Raw genomic sequence first — 19,670 nt, 5'->3', positions numbered from 1 at the left:
TTAACTGTGGTCAGGAAATGATCCACTCAACTAATGTGTGTAATTTAGTGTAGATTATTATCCTGCTGCTGTATCCTTGTCATGCGTGTTTGTGTATTGTAGATATCTGTTTTTGTCATTTGTGTAAGTTGAAGTATTTTCTGTAGTTCTCCTTTATTTATTGCTCACAGTATGGAAGCCTCGATACTGAAGCTTCCTGAGGGATCGGCAGGTAAACAGAGGAGCTGAATAGAGGAAAAATATATTAAAAGGGGAGGAACTTTAGCCTTACCTATAAAGCCATGCATCTGGCTTTTTAAACATGCATTAGCCAGGACAGTCATGTGACTTATGGTTATTAGGCTGTAAGGATGTTCAGATGACATAATGTTAGGGCAACATAATGAAACATTTTAAATCGGATCTGAACTCTGTTTGTGCACTCGGATTAGTCACAAAAATGGAATGGCAATTTATTAATGTTTTTTTCCTAATGACTGGATACCATTCGAGCATTATTTCTCACAAAATAAACAACATGTTCGTCTGTCTTTTATCAGAACAATATGTAGTGCCTGTTTCCGTTTCATCTCGTTCGATGCTGTTTGTAGACGTCAAGAAAAAGTCTTGAAAAATGTAAGCTCGCACACATGCAAGCAGGAAATTTTGAAAGGGCAAGTATGCCACAAAAGACATTTTAATTTTAAATTGAGTATTTTAATGCAAAGACAGGACTCTTGTAGGATCAAGGATGTTTTTTTACATCTTCTTATAAACCGTTTTTTTAATGGAGGCAACACATGCTGCAAGATGTTCTAACATCGCACTGTAAACTATCCTGTAGTTCTCAATTTTTTTGGCCTTTGAATAGAAATGGAGTACTACGCTTACTTTTTATAATGGCATCTTTATAATAATAAAATTTTGTGGATAGTAACATTAACAGGTTCTTATAACTGACATTAAGAACAGCTGAACAAGATCGAAGCAAATGGTTTTACTTGCAGTAGCCTTTAGTTAAACTTCTAGTGATTAAAAACATGTTTTTAATATTTATGTAATATTATATTATATGTAAATATTAGATTTGCATGTTAGATTTATTAAACCCGTGCAAGAAAGCATGGAAATGAATGTGAGAATTTTAGGTCTTAAAACGGAGGCACTGCCATGAACCCTGGCAGTACAGCAATAGAACACTGAATACACATTATTACCATTCCCCATGAATACAAATACTAATATGCTGGACAGAAGTTTTGCGTTGTCCGCGAAACCAGTGTGGATAATACAATAGAAAGGCATGTTCTCTATTTTATTTCTTTTGCATCATGTAGTTTTTTGCTCTGTATGCTTTTCCTAGTTGTACATTTTAAGCTTGTTCCTAAACTTCAGCTCTAAGCCAAATGGCATGCTTGGCTTTGCGACAGAAACAATACTTTTCTTTCAGAACAGAACAATCATTTTTCCTTTCTGTTGTGTAATGTTGTGTTAAATGTGATCTAGAGGCTGATAGAATCCTTTACAGTGTGTTTGTGAGGTAGAGAGAAAGAGAAACTGTGCTGTTCTGGACCAGGTTTAAAGGAGAATTCTGGCATAAAACTAGAATTTAATATCTCATTTGTCATGGTATGTACTATTCTGTTACACTGGACTGTATCGCTTACTGTCCAGGTTTTAGCAGAACTCAAGATTTTATGCCCTTTTCCTGTTTTCACCTGAAAGCTACAATACCCAGAATGCACTATGGCAATTTCTGTGATTGACCAATCCGGACCTCCGAGTGAGACATGTGACTCCGGCGTCTTCTGATGATGCGCTATTGCCAGAAGAAAGACACAGCAATATTTTAGTAATGGTGTGATATCTCTGGAAAAACAAAACAAAAGTGGGTCTTTTCAACGCAAGCCAGAATTGTTTTCTAAACTGTCTCGTTGTGCATACTATCAAACCGGATACGTTTACAGGCAGTTTGGAGGGGTCCTAGTTGCTCTGTCTTTGGTCCGGCTAGCATCCAAGTCCATGTCTGTCTTCCATTTCATCTCAGATAAGTAGCTAACTATCATATCGGTAAAAAGGGCATGCTAACTAAGAATTTATCAGGCTTCACTTGCTAGCTAACTAACATGCCTAGTTTATATTCCTTTAACAAACCTGCGTAGCTCTACATTTAACAATTAAGCTTAAACCAGAGTTTATAGCACCTCTGCTTTAAGTGTAACAATGTCCCCAATGTTTTAATCGTAAAACAAAACATAACGTTCCCACAAACCTGCTAAAATGCATTTTAGCAATATTTTATCACTAGTACTTTATCACATTCATTTAATTGATACCTGATCAATGACAGGACAGTAGAGACAAGAAATTTTCACTTGCGTGTCATGTCCATTATCATGCATGGATAATACACTAGAAGGCGTGTTCTCTCTTTTTTATTTTTGCATTACGTAGTTTTTTTGCTCTCTTGCCTCGCAGTACGTGTGGAACACTTCCATGCTTTTCCTAGTTGTACATTTTGAGCTTGTTTCTAAACTTCAGCTCTAAGCCAAATGGCATTCTTGGCTTTGCGACAGAAACAATAGAACAATACTTTTCTTTCAGAACAGAACAATCATATTTCAGTTTTATTGTGTAGGTAAATTCATGAAATTAAATGTAATCAAGGGTCTGACAGAATCCTTTATATCCTTGAAATCCTTACAATCCTTTTTTTTTTTTTTTTTTTTTTGTGGTAGCCTGGGAAAACATTGTGAATTTTTGACATTTTCTACTCTATATATGGTTTTAAAATTGGCAAGTTTTGCTCAACTTGAAACATGTGACCAATTTTGGCCAAACTCTGTTTTGTTTTTTTGGCCGGCATTCAGCTACAGTGACATCGTTGGTTTTTCACTACATGTATGCTTCTAACATCTGAGTTCTACTGTTGTACAACACACACACACACACGTACTGTAGTTAAAACTATGTATGCTCACGTACTAAAAATAATTAATATATGCAAACCCTTGCACGTCTCCATTGTTTGGTGTGCTTTCTCTGTGCATTTCATTTTCTCACTCTTTCCTTCTCTCTCATGCTTGGTATGGAATATAAATTGAGTTTCTTTCTTACTTTGGAAGATCAATGTCTAGAATTTACAGTAAAGACTTATACCTTCTGTACACTTATTCTGACTTGGGAAGCAGGAGTAAACAAATTAGTAACCCAGGCGCCTGGAACAAGCAGATTTCTTATCCAGGCTTTTTTATTCGTAATTGCCAACAACCAGTAAAAGAAGTAAACCCTAAATAACCCCAAAAAGTCTTATTGCCTTTTTGCAAACAAATGTGTGCCTCTGGTGTTTGTTTAAGCACTCCATATTGGTGTGATCCATCTCAATGCTTAAACTATAGCTAGTCGTTCCGAATCCCACCACCCGCTGCACTACACACATTCGCTGAGATGCAGCTTTTGTGCGAGGTGCGCAGATGACAAAGAATTTTTTCAGAATCAAGACCGCACCAAACAGTCATGTATATCTCCTAGAGAAAATAAAGATGCTAGCCAGATTCAGTTATCTTTTACATATGATGTGTGGACATAACACCACAGCTCATAGCCACAACTTTGGCCAACTACATGCAGGCCACAAACACGGCGTGCTACATTAGAAACTTTGTTAAATCGGAATAATATTCATATACTTGTTCATTATCCGCTAGTCTGTCTTAATGCAATTAACTAGCTAACTCGCACTTTTTAGCCTTGTCAGCTTTCAGGTGACCAAAGCATAGGATTGGGCAGCACACTGGAGATTTTACTTTATTTATCTATTTTAAATTTATGATTTGTCCATCCCTGGAAAGTTGGCCCTTGGAAACGGTGCCACTTTCACTTGGAGTAACTTCACAGAAGTTAAAAACAGGGCCATTAAATGTTTCATCGTGAACCTGATTGTGTGTTATTGAATAGTTATTCTTTTTCCATTTTTTGTGTTTCGATTTCTGGCTTCTCGTTTCGCAACTTGGCACCAATTTAAATGAAGGTTTGCCGTCAATGTGTTAAGTGTTTGTAAATTAAATGCTTATGCTGACGCGAAGGTTTTCTCAGTACCATTTCTCCCAGTAATAAAACTCACAGCTCATTGTTTAACCACAATTATTATGTACAGAGAGTGAAAGTGATGGAGAATGGGTTAAGAAGGGCAACACAAAAGCATGCAACGCGATACAAGTGAAAAGTTACAGACGGAGGATGGGAGAGAGGGAAAAAAAGAGCAATGGCTGTATGATGGTGGCTAAGAGGAGCTGCTATTAAGCATAAATCCTGTCCTACGGTTGACTTGTTTTGTTTTGTGTGTCAGCTCATGTTACATGGCTTTAGAGAAAGATTCAGGGTTAAGTTTCTTTATACCTCATTCTCTTTTTTTTCCCCTAGCAGTAGGACTAACCATATGTTTCCTCTTATCTACTTTTCTCTTTAGATAACGGGTTCATTCCTGACACACTGCTCGAGGACGTTATGAAGGCTTTGGATCTGGTCTCGGAGCCTGAGTAGTAAGTTTGTGCATGGGTGAATGTAATGTTTTCAGTGATAACAGTAGTCGGATGTTTTTCTGTGTGTATTGGTATTCAGAGAGAGAGAGAAAGCGTATATGGGTGTGTGTGTGTGTGTGTTTGTGTGTGTGTGTGTGTGTGTGTGTGTGTGTGTGTAAGAAGAAGCACCTGCAGTCCCTCCTCAGGTCTCCCGCTGACTTTACTTTTGGTTCACTTTTCCCTGGGTCAGTCTACAGGATGAGCAGCAAAGGAAAGACAGAGAAACAGATGAAAATAATCCCCCTCTTTCATCTCAGCTCTGTTAAAGTGATACAGAAGGTCCAGAGGGTCCAGAGGGTCAGCACATCCAGACTCAGATCTTCAGAGCAGACCTTTGCTGTAAACACACACTCCAGAGCGGACTGGTGGAGCTTTGAAACTCTCACCTCATAAACAGCTCATTTCCAGCCCTAACTTGAGTAGACAAGATGCTGTGGAGTGGTTTCTAACCAAGAAATCTCGTCATGAAACTGCACAGATTGTTCTATTGTTATATACGATTGTGTGTTTCATTGTTCATGTGCAAGATCTGTGCCTTGTCATTCATCACATGTGCTCACAGCATAAATATATGTGAGTGAATTGGATTGGACATCATGTCAAAATCAATTCAGTAGCAATCCCTTTCAGGTCCGCATCGGTTCAATGCATCCTTAATACCGTATACATGCATATAAATCTGTTCTCCTGCTTCCAGCATTGTAAAAATCCTTCCACTATTCCATGTACATTATAACAAGTAGGTAAAGCATCATCGCCTGGGTGGTGTGTTAACGCAAAAAAGGACTACTGTTACCACCCCAATTTTCATTTTCTTAGAACAGCACATACTAAAATGTTTTATTCTTTTAATACTACAGTAATTTGCCTGTAGTTTTTCTTTAGGTTTTTTGCTCTTAATTTTTCTTTAAGGAACACATTTTTGTAATTCCTTTATTATTAGCCTTATATTATTAAGATTTTCTGCCATGGAGGTCCGAGCGAATGAGTCATTACTAAAGAAACAATAAACATATTAGAACGAGCACATTTAATATTATTTATGCAATTTTCTTTGCGGTTGGGACTAACAGAAAATGAACCAACCCCTTCTGACCAATCAGAATTGAGAATTAAACAACACAAATAATCCTGATATCTGATTATGCATGATATGGGCATGATATTTGTATTTTCCCTAATTGTGTGTGTGTGTGTGTGTGTGTGTGTGTGTGTGTGTGGTTGAGCAAGATCACGCTTCCTTAAAAAGGAAAAGTCTGCTCATTTTTAGAAATCAGCTCACTTCTTGTGTTAAAGTGAAGGCCAGATTCCAGACATTACTCATGGCTATATATAACTTCTGAACCTTCTATTCCTGGACATCATAACTCATCATTACAGCCCAGTATTTCAAAACTTTCATATTTTTCCTCGCTTGTATGAACAGACACCATGTACCTTTACATTGCTTTTTTTTTTTTTTTTTGACATGAACACACCAGACATATTGTATTTATCTGTATGCAGTAGAGTGTAAATCTTTTCTCTTCCTTTGTCTCTCACACATACAATATCTCATGTTTTTTGAAAACAGTGTCAATCTGATGAAGAGTAAGCTGGATCCAGAGGGACTAGGAATTGTTCTGTTGGGTCCATTCCTGCTCGAGTTCTTCCCCGATCAGGTAACGCACAGCATTCTGCATTGTGCCAAATCACTCACATTGTTCTTGTTAGTTGGTGAAACTTCTAAGCTACTGATGGGAAGATTGTGAGTTCAAATCCCAATACTGCCAGACAGCCACTGTTTGGCGTTCATGCTGCTCAGCTCTGTTCTTGTAGGTTATGCATCATTTGTATGCTGATTCATATTTTCCAGGCTATGAATCTTTTGTTTGTGTACAGCTTGTGTATTGTTGGCTATCGTGATCATGCTCGTCCGACATGTGGCCCTTATGAGGAGTACATGTGGTATAAAAAATGGAATTCTGAATGGTATAAAAAAATTTACAAAGAAGAATAATAAGAAAATTAAACAGCAATACAGCTACTTCTTGTATTCCCTTCAGCGACTTTTTGAGCTGATGTTAGCGACTGTCCTGCACTCGATGTGGCTCTCCATCCAGTAATCCATTTTATTACTGGATGAAATAATAAAGTCCAATAATAATATAGTATAAATAATATAAACGAGGTTTATACACTCAGCTGTTTGCTTTAAAAATCAAAACATGTCTGCAGCTAAGTATCCGTTTAAGGAATACATGTTTTATCATTTATGCTGTTCGAATGGAGCCGTCGCGACCACCGACATGCGCTAAGGGTTTGTGGTAAAATTCTGGTTTTCCTCTCCCTGCTAGGATTTTCATGTTAGCAATGTTGGCAGCTCTGGTGCTGTAATATGACTTCCCCTTAATGCATCTCTTATTTTAGCCTGTGTCCTGAATATCTGGGCAAAGCACGGGGAAAGAGAGAGTGACGCTTACAGCTGGCATACTGTTGCAGCTTCTCTGGATGTGTGTTAAATAGATCAGGGGTTTAGGGATACGTATTGGCAGAAAGCTTACTGTCAAATCAAACATTCAAACCTCATTTCAGAAACACATACGCATGCTGCTGTAGTTGTGCCAGCAGTACACAGTGGTACACGGCTAGACGGAGTTATTTGGCTCCTTATGAGTGTGTGTTTGGGTCTCAGTGAGGCATAGAGCTGGGCTCCGGGACTTTTTTGGCTTGCTGGAGCATTCGCTGCTATTTGGTAACCGCAGGTTCCGTGATTGTTTGATCTGGCCATTGTGCTGTTATGTCCAGAAAAATGCTTTAATTTCTAACTTTTCATGTTGCATGAGTGGCATGATTTCGTTCACGTTGATTAGTTTGTGCTGGACAGAGATCTTTGGGCATTTCTTTGGAATGGAATAACATTCATTAATGTATAATGTATGCGGTTGAGTCTGTCAGTCTGAATGATGCTTTTATTTTATGGCTCTCATTCCAAAAATTGGGAGTCTACATTTCATTACATGTACTTGTTTTACCCACTCAAATACACCTGATTTGAATTATGAAAGACTTGATCAATCAGATCTGTTAATCTGTGGAGAGACTGGAACGGGCAATGACTGCATGTGGTTATTCTTAAAGGTGGTCTTGCACTCGAGCGCACACACACACACACACACACACACACACACACACACACACACACACACCACACTCATGTATCCTCTTGCCATTGCAGGACTCAGGGATTCCAGACTCATTTCCTGTGTACCACTATAATGGCCTGAAGCAGTCCAACCACAATGAGAAGGTAACACGCACACACAACCTCACCCATATCATGCCTATGCACATTATACACACACACACCAGTGCACATTAGCACTAGTTGAAGTGCTTGATCCCGTATGACCCCCTGGACCACATTGAGTGGGGTTTAAATTGTGATTATTGAAACGATATTGGTGCGTCTACCTCAAATCCATTTCAGCAGCCCACTCGCCCGACTACTGCTCTCCTTATGGCCAGTCAGCTGTTTCTGGCTTCAAAGGCCGACTGCCTTTGAAGACACTCACTGAAGACACATTCGTTATTGAATGATGGTTAAATAACGCATGAACACTGGAGGATTTTTAGCCTGATCCTAGCCCCGGTTTGCCCCTTTTAAGCAGATCAGGAATGAATTTCTGCACGTGATCTGATGGTGTGAGTGGAACATCTGTTTGGTCTCAGTACTTATTCCTAGTATTCTGTAACATGCAGTGTAGAGGTGGAGAGACAGGATGCAATGACTTGATCAGCGTGGCTTTTATTGAGGACAGTCCAAACTTCATTGTCAAAATTCGTTGGAGGGGTCAGCAAACAGCATTAACAAAGGCATATCCATATTTATAGTCGAGGCAAAGGCACAGATCAAAAATCAGAAACAATGGAGGTCATTAGTGCAAGGTGCCATGAAGTGTAGACCGTGGCGAACAAAGTGAAATGACACGTGCATATCTCAGTGCTCGCTGAACTGAACTGCTTTCATATTCGACAGCAAGCTCACTTCACTGCCCCATCCTCTCAAATACCTTTGTGTGCACGCAATTGACAACACCTTACAATTATTTTAATGAGCACGCTTGCTGCACGCTCAGTTGGCCATTCTCACACTAATAATTAAAGATACTATTTATACATGTTTGTATTCCATATTTATCAGCCTGCTCAGTTAATATTACTTAATTTTTTTTTTTATCTTTAGCATTTTGAGAATTGAGCAAATTTGAATTCTCTTGGTAGGTTTGATCTAGGTGCTAAGTAATCTAATTGCTCAAATTCAGTTAAATGATGACAAGCTATAGCTAAATTAGTAGCTTACTAACTAGTAACTCAAGCTACTCCTTTGCACCACTTGTAGAACTTTTAATATATTGAAGCCTTTAATTATGAGTGGGTGCACCAAAAAGTTCTAACAAACACCTTCAAACCACTGTAAAATCACTTTGGCCTGTAATGTGTATATTAACTAAAATCCGAATGTCAGCCAGTGACTGTGTGTGTGTGTGTGTGTGTGTGTGTGTGTGTGTGTGTGTGTGTGTGCCCACACTGTGGGCTTAGATCATCTCCTTTTACTGTGACCAGTAGCTAAGTGTTTCCCCCCGACCCTGCACAGAGGGCCATTTCCCATTTTCCACACACTTACCTATAAAGAGCCTGATGGCATTAACACACACCATCCCAAGAGTGGGAGACAGACAGACACACACACACACACACACACACACACACACACACACACACACACACACAGAGCCTGCCTCGTATATCAATGTGTGTGTGCGTGCACGCCTGAGCAAGCGACCTTTGACTTCCAAAGGAAGTATGAGCGATTGAAAGCTGCCCGTTCATATTCGAGACGAAGGGCTGTCAGTCGTGTGTGTGTGAGGAAATGTGTGTACACACACATATACACAGGATCCTTCTTTTCTGTGGCAAGTGCATTAGAAGCAGTGGTCTCTCTTTTTTCCTGCATAGATTTTACTGTGAAGTTGATCTCCTCATAAGGGCAGTTGCTGTTTTACTGGTTTCTAAGGGGACCGCGCTAAAACGAACATCCAGAACATGGATCACTTTTCTGGAGAAGCCATTTAGGACAAAGAGAGTGGGGCCTCATTTGTGTCCATGGTTTATCCATGTATCCTGTGTGTTTGGCTTCTTGTGCTTGTGGTACAGATGTTAAAATAAGCCTTCACATTTGCTTGGATTGTAATCTTACATATATTCAAAAAATTAAATATAAATTTGGAGAAGGGGAAGAGTAGTTTTCCACCTCCAGCTATAGCACTTCATGAATTTCAAAGTTACTTTTGAAAGCTGTCCCAACTTCAATGGGACAACAGGGCCGGATATGAATTTTTGCTGCTCCGAGATCAGTGATCAGCGACGACTTTCACCTACCAAAGAACATTTCAGTCAGTAAATAAAATTGTATTTAGCACAGTATTATGCAGTTTTGTAACCATGGAGAAACTGCAATGAATAGCCTTCGCTGTTAGTCACTGTATGTGATTGAAAGGTTACATCATTGTTGACTTCTTTTTTTTTTTAAATACTGATTAAAATGCATTTCCGGGTGCATCCTGATGATGCCACAGCCATCCGTGGCCAGGAGGCAAGGTAACAGAAATGGCTGTGCTTTCTGGGTGAGAGGGATATCATGCTCTTTCTCCCCTATCAATCGCAGTGACAATAGTCAATCATGGGTGTCTTCGAACTCATATGTATGAGGAAGAGGGCAGATAGCACTTTCCTCCGAGTCTGTTATGCTGCCCTGTGAAGCAGCATGATCAGCAGTGCAATAAGATGCGTTCGGCTTGTTTCTCAGAGGAAGTATGTGTTAACGTCCCCAGTTGGTAGTTGTCCTATTATACGGGATAATTATTTGATGGGTCGGAATTGGCAGGTGACTAAATTGGGGGGACATGAGAGATACATTTTGTTTGTTTGTTTGTTTGTGTTCTTTTTTTTCTTTCTTTTTTTCTTTTTTATCCTGATCAAGTTCAGTGGTTCTCATCCCTTTTATGTCTGGCTGCAATTCCCCAAAAATGTAGGCTGGATTTTGCAATCCCCACCCTCTGGACTCACCTTAAATCATACTACAGCAACTGCCGGTTCGAGGCACATGGGAAACAACTGTGTATTCACTACTGACGTAAACACGTTACGTTGCTACCTCTGCTGTCAGAACATTTTCCTAGTTTTATCAGACAGAATATGCACAGAACATGGCATTGCTGACCAGAACTAAACCAAACAACTGTCTGTTTCTGACTATGCAGCACTGCATGCTGCAATGCTGGTTAGCTTAGTTGTACTGATGACGTGAGATTTTATGGAAAAGTCATTTTCAAAAATAAAAAAGGAAGAACAGTAAGGGATTTCAATCTTCTTGTTTCCTTTTGTTTTTTTTTTGTTTTATATATACAAGGATGAGCAAATTCTTCCGTTTTCACTGTTTTTAAAATTGTCAGTTAATACAGTGATACCATGAAACCACAGTCTTTTTTTAGAAGAGATTATCATGAAAATTCCAAACCATATCACCCCCAAATGAGAGTGTGCTAAGAGATCATCAGTTTTAAAAATCTGTTTGTTATCCTTTATTGCATCTTTTTCCAACTTAAGCAAGCATCAAAACTTTTCTTTCCCCATTTTTTTTGCATTCCAGCTTTTATGTGTAATAAAAAAACAGCTGGATGCTTATGTCAAATGCAAGTGAGCCATTTTCTATTCTTCAATCACATATTTGTATTTGTATATTTGTACAAACTCAATAAGGAAAGATTCAGTATTGTTAGTCACAACTTCATCTATTACTGATGAGTGGTGCTTGAGTCAATTTCCCGGTGAAATAGTTTTCTAATCCACACAATAATAAGTCATGAGTACAGCAGTCATAACTATGCCAAGGCCAGTGTTTCACTTCCTGTATAGTTTGGTCTTCATCCATTTTCTAAAAGTTTTTATCATCCCAAATATATTATTTTGTTATTTCCAGACCAATCAGTTTATTACAAATATAAATTCATTGTTGACAATAAAGCAGTGCTGAGAGCATCCTCAGAGGGGCACATGAAATGCTCTTTTACCTTTTTTTCCCGCTGGAATCTTGATGCTTATGCTATTATCTCTGAATCATAAATAGTCGGCTGCACTAAAGGGACTGTCTCCAGCAACAGCTATGCGTAGCACCTTTGTATAACGTTACATATAAATTAGTTACACTGAGGTCACAGCTGACTAAATCTTTGGACCTAAGTATAAGAAAACAAGCCAGCCTTATCTTTCAGGAAGCATGAGCTTTAATTTGTTATGGCTTGTAAGAATAATCTTGAGCACTTTATACACTATCCCAAATAAAGTAGAGAATTTTATGATGTCATTCTTACACCTCCGTGATTTTCCATTCGGCTGCAACCTGATTCTTACATTCTTTAATCCTTATAGCAGGTGTTTACACTTTCTGTCCAAGAAAGAGATCTTCTCCCCACCTTGTAGTCTTCCATGTGGAGTTAAGGCAAATGAAGACACTCGGAATGAATGGCAAAAGCAGCCGACTTTCTGTTCCGGGAAGGATGGGTCGAGGAGAGGTTATAGGGGCATGGAGAATATTTAGAATATTATAGTTGTAATTCACCCACTCTTGTTTAGCAGGCTAAAGGAAGACCTGTTACTTAAATGTGTGTATCAGTTTTGAAAAAGAAAACGTTCAAAAGCTGAATATAACGAGAATGTGCATGTTCGCCTGCACAAATTGCATGTACATGACACCCAGTGCGCATTTATTTTATTTATATTTACTGAGTGAATTAATTACTGATTGAGTTACTGAATTAAATATTTACCGACTGAGTGAGTGAGTGCTTGTTTGACCTGCATACATGCTGACTGACTAACTTTCATATATACTTATGAACATACAGACTGACTGACTGACTGACTGACTGACTCACCCGCATGTTTACTGACTGACTTTCGAATATACTTTTGAACATACTGACTGACTTTCAAATATACATATGTGCATACATGCTGACTGACTGACTTTCATATTTCATATTTACTTATCTACATATATACTGATGGATAGACTTGCATACTGACTTGCATATATACATACTTATTGACTTGCATACTTACTGACTTCCATATTTATTTACTTACTGAAAGACTGAATGGCTGTCGATCCATATTTTAATTTAGTTACAGTGGTAGAAATCACAATCCATCTTTATAAAAGGTATTATATTTATTATTGAGTTTTTATAGTAATTAACTTTTTTTGGTCACATGAATTGAATGGGTTTAATCCAAAGCTGAATCCTTCAAAATCAAGTAGGTCTATAAATAATGTCAACTTGGACTTAATGTGTTCTCTAGTGGAATAAAGAGCTTTTTGGCTCTAATAAATACACGAAATATTATTTAAATAATGTTCATGGAAATTATTTTACAATTAAATGTTCCCTGGCTACAAAATATTTAAAGACCCCTGACTTCAGAGTAGTGCACTTGTGGCAAAGAATATCAGCGTTGACAGCATTCAATTCCATATAGACATATAAATGTCACTTGAAAGCTATGATTATTTTAGTCTCTATCTTCAGTCAAGGGCTTTGAACTTGCACTTAAAATGGTAAATATTAAAATATGTATTAAAATGGTGCATGAGTTGTAATTTATCAAAGCATTGCTAACACTAGGCTTGTGACTCAATGTTTCGGTATGTCTGAAATCTTGTAATATAAAATCTGAAACTGTAAATGTTGAGCTGCGGTCATCATACATTTTCAGTATCCTGTTATCAAAGTTAGCATGGTATCATTTCAGCAACGGTATGACTGCTCTTAACATAGTGTTAATGTGCCAAAAATATCTTTTCAAGTGAATATATTATGACTTTCTGCACGTCAGTGTTCAGCCCAGACCTACACAGAAGGGAAAAAAAAACAGATGCTCTGAGTGGTGCTTCAATTCACTGATGCAGTGTGTCCTTGTTTTACCTACTAAGCACCAAACGCAGCGTGTTTTCCCTCAGTATGTTCGTAATTATATTCTTAGCAGAGCATGTTAGCTGTACTGAGAAATTACACAGGTCAAAATGCAACCGAAATGAAATTGTTCCCAGTTGAGTATGGTTCAGACGAATCCTTGGTGGACTGAGAGTGTGTTTTGGGAGAATTTAAATAGCACAATTGAAGATGATGATCGGACCTCGGATTTAAGTCTTCGCGAGTCACTGAACCTCTCATCTCACCAATGTTGACATCCACACCATTCCAGCCAGCCCTGGCCATGACATGAAGCAATCCAAACACTGTCGCCATGACACAGCACTGTTACACATGCATATGGTCCTTGTGATGTCGCATGTAAGGCATTTTAAGCACGCGCGTTCGCTAATGCACACAAAATATCCTCATATGTTTTTAATACAATCAGAGTAAATCACACACTTTAGTAATGGTTTTCAGTTATGAAGGAGCAGTTAATCACACACACAGGCAGCATTGCACACATGGTCACCATGGCATAGTGTAGGTTGGGTTCCACACTGGCAATGAGAGGCCCTCCATATGGAAGCCATCGAGCACCTCAGGTCTCATGATGTCATTGCAGGAGGCCAGGTCTCTAATGAGAGGCAGACGCACAGACTGACGCTCAAACACTGACCCAGAAATCAAACACTGTCTTCCGACCGTGGCCTTCCTCTTCCTGCTCACAGCAATCTGCTGGTTGTCACTGTGTTTTCTGCCTAACACAAGTGCTCATTAGCTGAATATATACGGATATGTGCTTGGCATACTTTTCGACTCTCTGGTGATCTCTTACTCACTCACTCACTGGCACTCAGCTCAGATTATTTCAGTAAGCTTTACTGGCATGACCATATGAGGTTTGTGTATCGAAAGCAATCACTTTCTTTGACTTATTCTAAATTTAAATTTCACCATGCTTCACTGGCTTGACCACTAAAGCTACGTGTTTATTGCCAAAGCTTATGTGATGTACAAGTATGAAAATTTTAAGTAAAGTTTTTCCAGGCCATGTCATGATCATGTTATGTGGTTAAAAAAAAAACATAATATGCTGCCTAAATATTATGTCTGCTTTCAGCCATGAAAGTGTCTGCTGTGCCTTGTTTCAAGTTGTTAGGTATGTAAGGAATAAAACATGACAGTGCATGCTGTTATAGGAATATAATCATGGCCCATCACAAAGAGTTACTGTTACCACCCAGAAGCTGATTCTTTTCCATGTCCCAAAGTATTTTATTTATCTTATACCACAGCTGTTTGCCAACACTTATGTATATTTTTTAATTAATTAAAAATGGGAAATATCGGAAAATATATAATTACATTAAATGTTGCAGAATGCCTGCAAAACAAGTTAGTTCCTGTTATCACTTACATTATAGTCACTGTAAACAGTCGTTCTATCACTAGTTTTTTTTTTTTTTGGTTTTTTTTTTCTTCTTCTTTTTTGGTCTCTTGAAGTTAATAGTAGTTAATCAGCTTGTCATGTTAGAGAGAAACCAGAAAGGTGGCCATCCTCAAATCTTTTCCGTGTCGATGATTTTTATATTACAGCTTCACCTGTTACAAAGTACTGACACTGGAGACTCCTTCCAAAAGATAACATATTTTACCCTTTATCCACTTGTTGTTAAATTAAATGTTGCCGTGACATTAGTCAGTTCCTGGTAACAGACGTTCCCTCAACAACCTCTCTTTTATTCCTCTCTCTTGAAGACAAAAAATAGAAACACAGCTTGTCATTTTACCAAAAAAAACAGAAAGTACAAAGTCCTCTGTGCTGAAGACTTTCCCATGGGGATCAAAACCTACTGACTGTTACAAAGTTACTGTACCTGACTGTTACTCTTACTGACTGTGACGCTGACACTGGAGACCTTCCATAAATGTTAAATAAGCATCCATTGTCACTCTTACATTATGTGGAGCATCTGTCATACAAGTCACTGTGTAAGTACTATAGAAAGGATAACGTATTAGAATGAGCAGATTAATTCAAACCTGTGATTTGTCTTGTATCTGGAACTACTGTCAGAGCTGCTGTTATAGAAAAGCGTTGTGCTATAAAGAATAAAACCTTCTTATATATAACCTTCAGCTTTATAGATTGAAAATGCTTTCCTTTTTACAGTTTGTCCACATTATAATGTTGGAAAAATCTCTGTCTCTCTGCTTAAAGGTGAGTTATGTTGAGGGCACTGCTGTAGTTCTCGGCTTCGAGGATCCCATGGTGCGTACAGACGACACACCGATCAAGCGCTGCCTCCAGACAAAGTGGCCATACATCGAGCTTCTGTGGACCACAGAGAGATCTCCTTCCCTCAATTAACCCCGTCACCAACATCTAACCTCTCACTTCAGGACCCCTGCACGCTTTCCAAACCAAGAATTTCAGGAGACTGGCACAACGCCTGAACTAAATACCCAAGAGAAACGATGCTGCCTGATTCGCATCGGCTCGCTTGCTCTAATATTTATCATTTATCTCATCCAGCTTGTATGTTTAAGAAAATGGGGGTTTTGTTTAATATTAGAAAACCCTTATATCGAATGAAATGATTTTCATATTTTTTTCCGGAAGGTGTTAATATTTTTTGTTTGCAGATTTTCTACGGATTTTTCTGGTTAATTTGTTTACAAGGCTAAAAGATAACAGTAAATAAGACTGATGAAACAGGCTTACCGAGCTGACCAAATAAGTCCTTTATGAATCTGTGGCTAGATTTCTGGACAAATGTAGATTTGATGGTGGTAATTGTGTCCAAGGTTTAATCTGACCAAAGCCTCCTGGTGCTACAGACCACATTCTGCAGTGTTTACGTAACTCAGAGAAAAGAAAGCCAGGCTCAGTTTAGACCGGTTTATAAAGGAATGCACTACAACCCAAAACAGGGCGCAGGAAGACAGAAGAGGAGGATAAAGAGACAGACTAGAAGGGGGAACGGCGAGACAGTATTGGTATTTGATCTTGGACGTGACTAAGCTCTTTTTTTTTTTTTTTTTTCACCACAGCAGTAACACCTATTTATTGTACACTGACTCTGACGCAAAGGGACGAACAACAATGTGCACATATTATTTATTCTGACCCAGATGATTCACCAAAATAAACTTTTTATGTCTTCTTGCCTGGAGTAGTGTCTCTTTGTTGTGGATTTTTTTGCTTTTGTTCCTACTGATACTATTACTACTACATTGACATAACATCCTGAAGTGTTTTATTCCTGTTATACCACTGCAATGTGGCAGCGAATACAATTTTTAATTTATTTACATTATTTTGATTTGTCTAACTGCTCACTAGTGATACTAATTAGGCTTCAAAGACACAAACTTCAGACAAATAAAATGTGCTTGTATAAGTTTTCTCAACGTTGTTAGAATGTTTTTAGCTGTTCTATCAAATGCTGGCATTTTGAATACTCCACTAGCATTGACCAATACTCCAAGATAACTTGTAAAACTTAGAGATCATACACATTTTTACTTGAAGCCAATCCCTTATTCAGAATTATCACAAACCAGAGAACGTTCTTAGACCTTTTCACTCGTTCTGTGTGAATCTGTTCCAATATAGTCCTAGCGTCAGACACTCGGAGTATATGATAGCCTTTATACACTTTTCTGGCCACAAGCTTCAGGATCTTTTGAGCACAGTGAGCCTTTTAGAGGAAGATATAGGACTGAAAACGTCCACAGAATCTTATCTTTAAAAGGTAATACAGCCAGCCAATCCCTCATTATCATGAACCAGAGACCGTTCTTAGTCCATTTCTTTCTGACGACTCATGGTGTCACAGGAAGTCAAGGCTAGGATTTCTGATTCTGTAGATCATTATATCAGCTGCTCAAGCCTCAGCCTGTTCCATAGAGTTCAGTCTGATCATTAAAGTGGTTTCCCCCCATGAGCTACATGTGTGACATATGGAACAGATCCCTCATGCACCAAAGCGACTCGCCCCCCAAAAAAACTGCGTAATTATGTCTAAGATATAAAACGCAGAGTTTTCATCAAGCTCTCATATAAAGGACTTTTGGCACCACATCAAACACAACATTTGACTCACGTTCCGCAGTAAGATGAATTCATAGGCCAGATTATGAAAGGCTTGGGGTCTGTGCTGCACTTGTGCTTTCAGTGTAATTTTGCTTCAGGGATTTTGTTCAGTTGCATTTTTAAACTAATTTAGTATCTAGGGAGATTTGAAAATAGCGTGCACAATAATTGACCATTAATTGTAACACGGTGCCGTCTGCATGTATCTGTATCTGTGGAACTTTCCGGCAAGCTTTCTATCTTCTATGTAATGTATCTGAATAAGCTAGGTAACTGTTTCAAAACAACGTCTTTCCCAAATAATTAAAAAAAACTTTTTATAGTTGATAATAATAGCCACTTAATAATATTTGATCAGATTTTCTTTTGTTTTTGTGGTTGTTAAATGCTAGTTAGTTGAGAAAAGTTCACCGGACATGCTAGTATGATTTTCCGGGAAGATTTTCATTTATTAGCAATGAAGAAAGTTCATTGTAATATTTTTAAATTTTATTTTAATTATTATTTCTTGGAGCTGATGTATAGATCTTCTTTTGTACAAATTCTTCTTATTTCCTTATTAAATGCTCTAATTAATTTTAAAACATTTAAATATATGTACCAGGTTTCTGGGTTCTCCACCTTCTGGTAGGTGGATTGGCTACGTTAATTGGCCCTAGGTATGAACGTATGTGTAAATCCCCCCTCCTCCACCCACATAGCAGAATTTCAATTTACCTAAACTGTAACTAAGTTATATCTAAAGTGTGTTTCCCCAGTCAAGGCCAGGTTTCTATGTCCAGTGTGATTAAAAATCAAACCACCCAACCTAGCAACACTGACACACACTGATCAGATCGTAAACAGTGTGAGCTCCTCGTGTTTTGTTTGAAAAAGTTTCGTTCCAGCCAGTCTCTGACGAGCATAAACACTGTAATGACTCATTAAAAGGGACTAATGTTTGACATATGGGCTCAGGTTAGGAACGACCACAATAATAATATCTTCCAGGGAATGTGGGGTGTTTAAACCTTGTCACCGACTCTATTTAGCCTTTCAGTCATTTAAAGCTTTATAAACGAGGAGAGAAATTAAAAGCTGGAACAGAGACAACCTGTTCCAATGAAGGAGTAAGAGCTATTATAAGTAAAAATATTTGGGTTTCTTTATATGCTTATGTGCTGTGATAATCATCATAAGGTGCTGATTAAGCGTAATCATTTTTATTAAAGCACATATTTGGCTATGAAGTATGGTGCAATGAATGTTTGTTTATAACTGCATAACAAAGCTTGAAATGGGTTTATTACTATGTAGTTACATATGAATGGCTGCCTTAATGTAGACTAAGCTTCATTACACTCTGTGTTAAATACAGCCACGTGTGTTGAGTTAAGCCCATGTCTTTGGGTTCCGATCTGTGAGGAGAATTTCGGGAACCTTCTCCAGCTCACTTTTTTCACAAATCTGACAAGATTCTTTTCATACACACCATACCTAAATACATACATACATAAAGCCTTTAGAAGTGTGTGTATATGTGTGAGTGTGTGTGTGTTTTGGCAGTGCAAAGAAATCTGAATCCTCCAATGGCAGTAAACCAAAAAAGACTCAACGAAACATCTCGAGCTCACTTTGTGCCATCCAGAGCAGGGAAACCATTAACAGATGGGATGAGTTAACCACATAAACCTCATCACTGGGATACTTTATTCTCTTGTGGTGTTATTTTTATTTTTTTTTTTTAACTTTATTCAACTCTTGAACTTTTACAGTTCCTCAGTTATTTCACTTGAGTGAATCAGATATCCTGGGGAACTTTTTACCAACTTTTCTAATTTGACAGAGTAAACGAGGAACTATATTTCTAAACAACAGTGTCTTTCTCAAATCAAGGAACGTTGTTTATGCACTGTATGGCCAAAAGATTGTGGATACCTGACCATCACACCCATATCATCCCATTCCAAATTTAGTCCCCTTTTGCTGTTATATTAACCTCCATTAGTCCCC

At 38.2% G+C, this 19,670-nt stretch overlaps 1 protein-coding gene across 2 annotated transcripts in view; it reads left to right on the top strand.

Moving 5' to 3' along the window:
* Positions 1-16,755, top strand: part of mindy3 (MINDY lysine 48 deubiquitinase 3) — a 53,042-nt gene extending 36,287 nt beyond the window's left edge. For both annotated transcript variants that reach the window (XM_026924884.3, XM_026924881.3), the window contains exons 12-15: positions 4,448-4,520; positions 6,133-6,220; positions 7,777-7,848; positions 15,801-16,755. In XM_026924884.3, coding sequence (XP_026780685.2) covers positions 4,448-4,520; positions 6,133-6,220; positions 7,777-7,848; positions 15,801-15,950 — 383 coding nt within the window. In that variant the 3' untranslated portion in view covers positions 15,951-16,755. The remainder of the gene's footprint in view (positions 1-4,447; positions 4,521-6,132; positions 6,221-7,776; positions 7,849-15,800) is intronic.
* The last annotated feature ends 2,915 nt before the right edge of the window (positions 16,756-19,670 follow it).

This window comes from Pangasianodon hypophthalmus, chromosome 22, assembly GCF_027358585.1.
Source record: "Pangasianodon hypophthalmus isolate fPanHyp1 chromosome 22, fPanHyp1.pri, whole genome shotgun sequence".
NCBI lineage: Eukaryota > Metazoa > Chordata > Actinopteri > Siluriformes > Pangasiidae > Pangasianodon > Pangasianodon hypophthalmus.
Note: the sequence above shows the minus strand (reverse complement) of the source record. Positions and strands in the feature narration are given on the sequence as shown.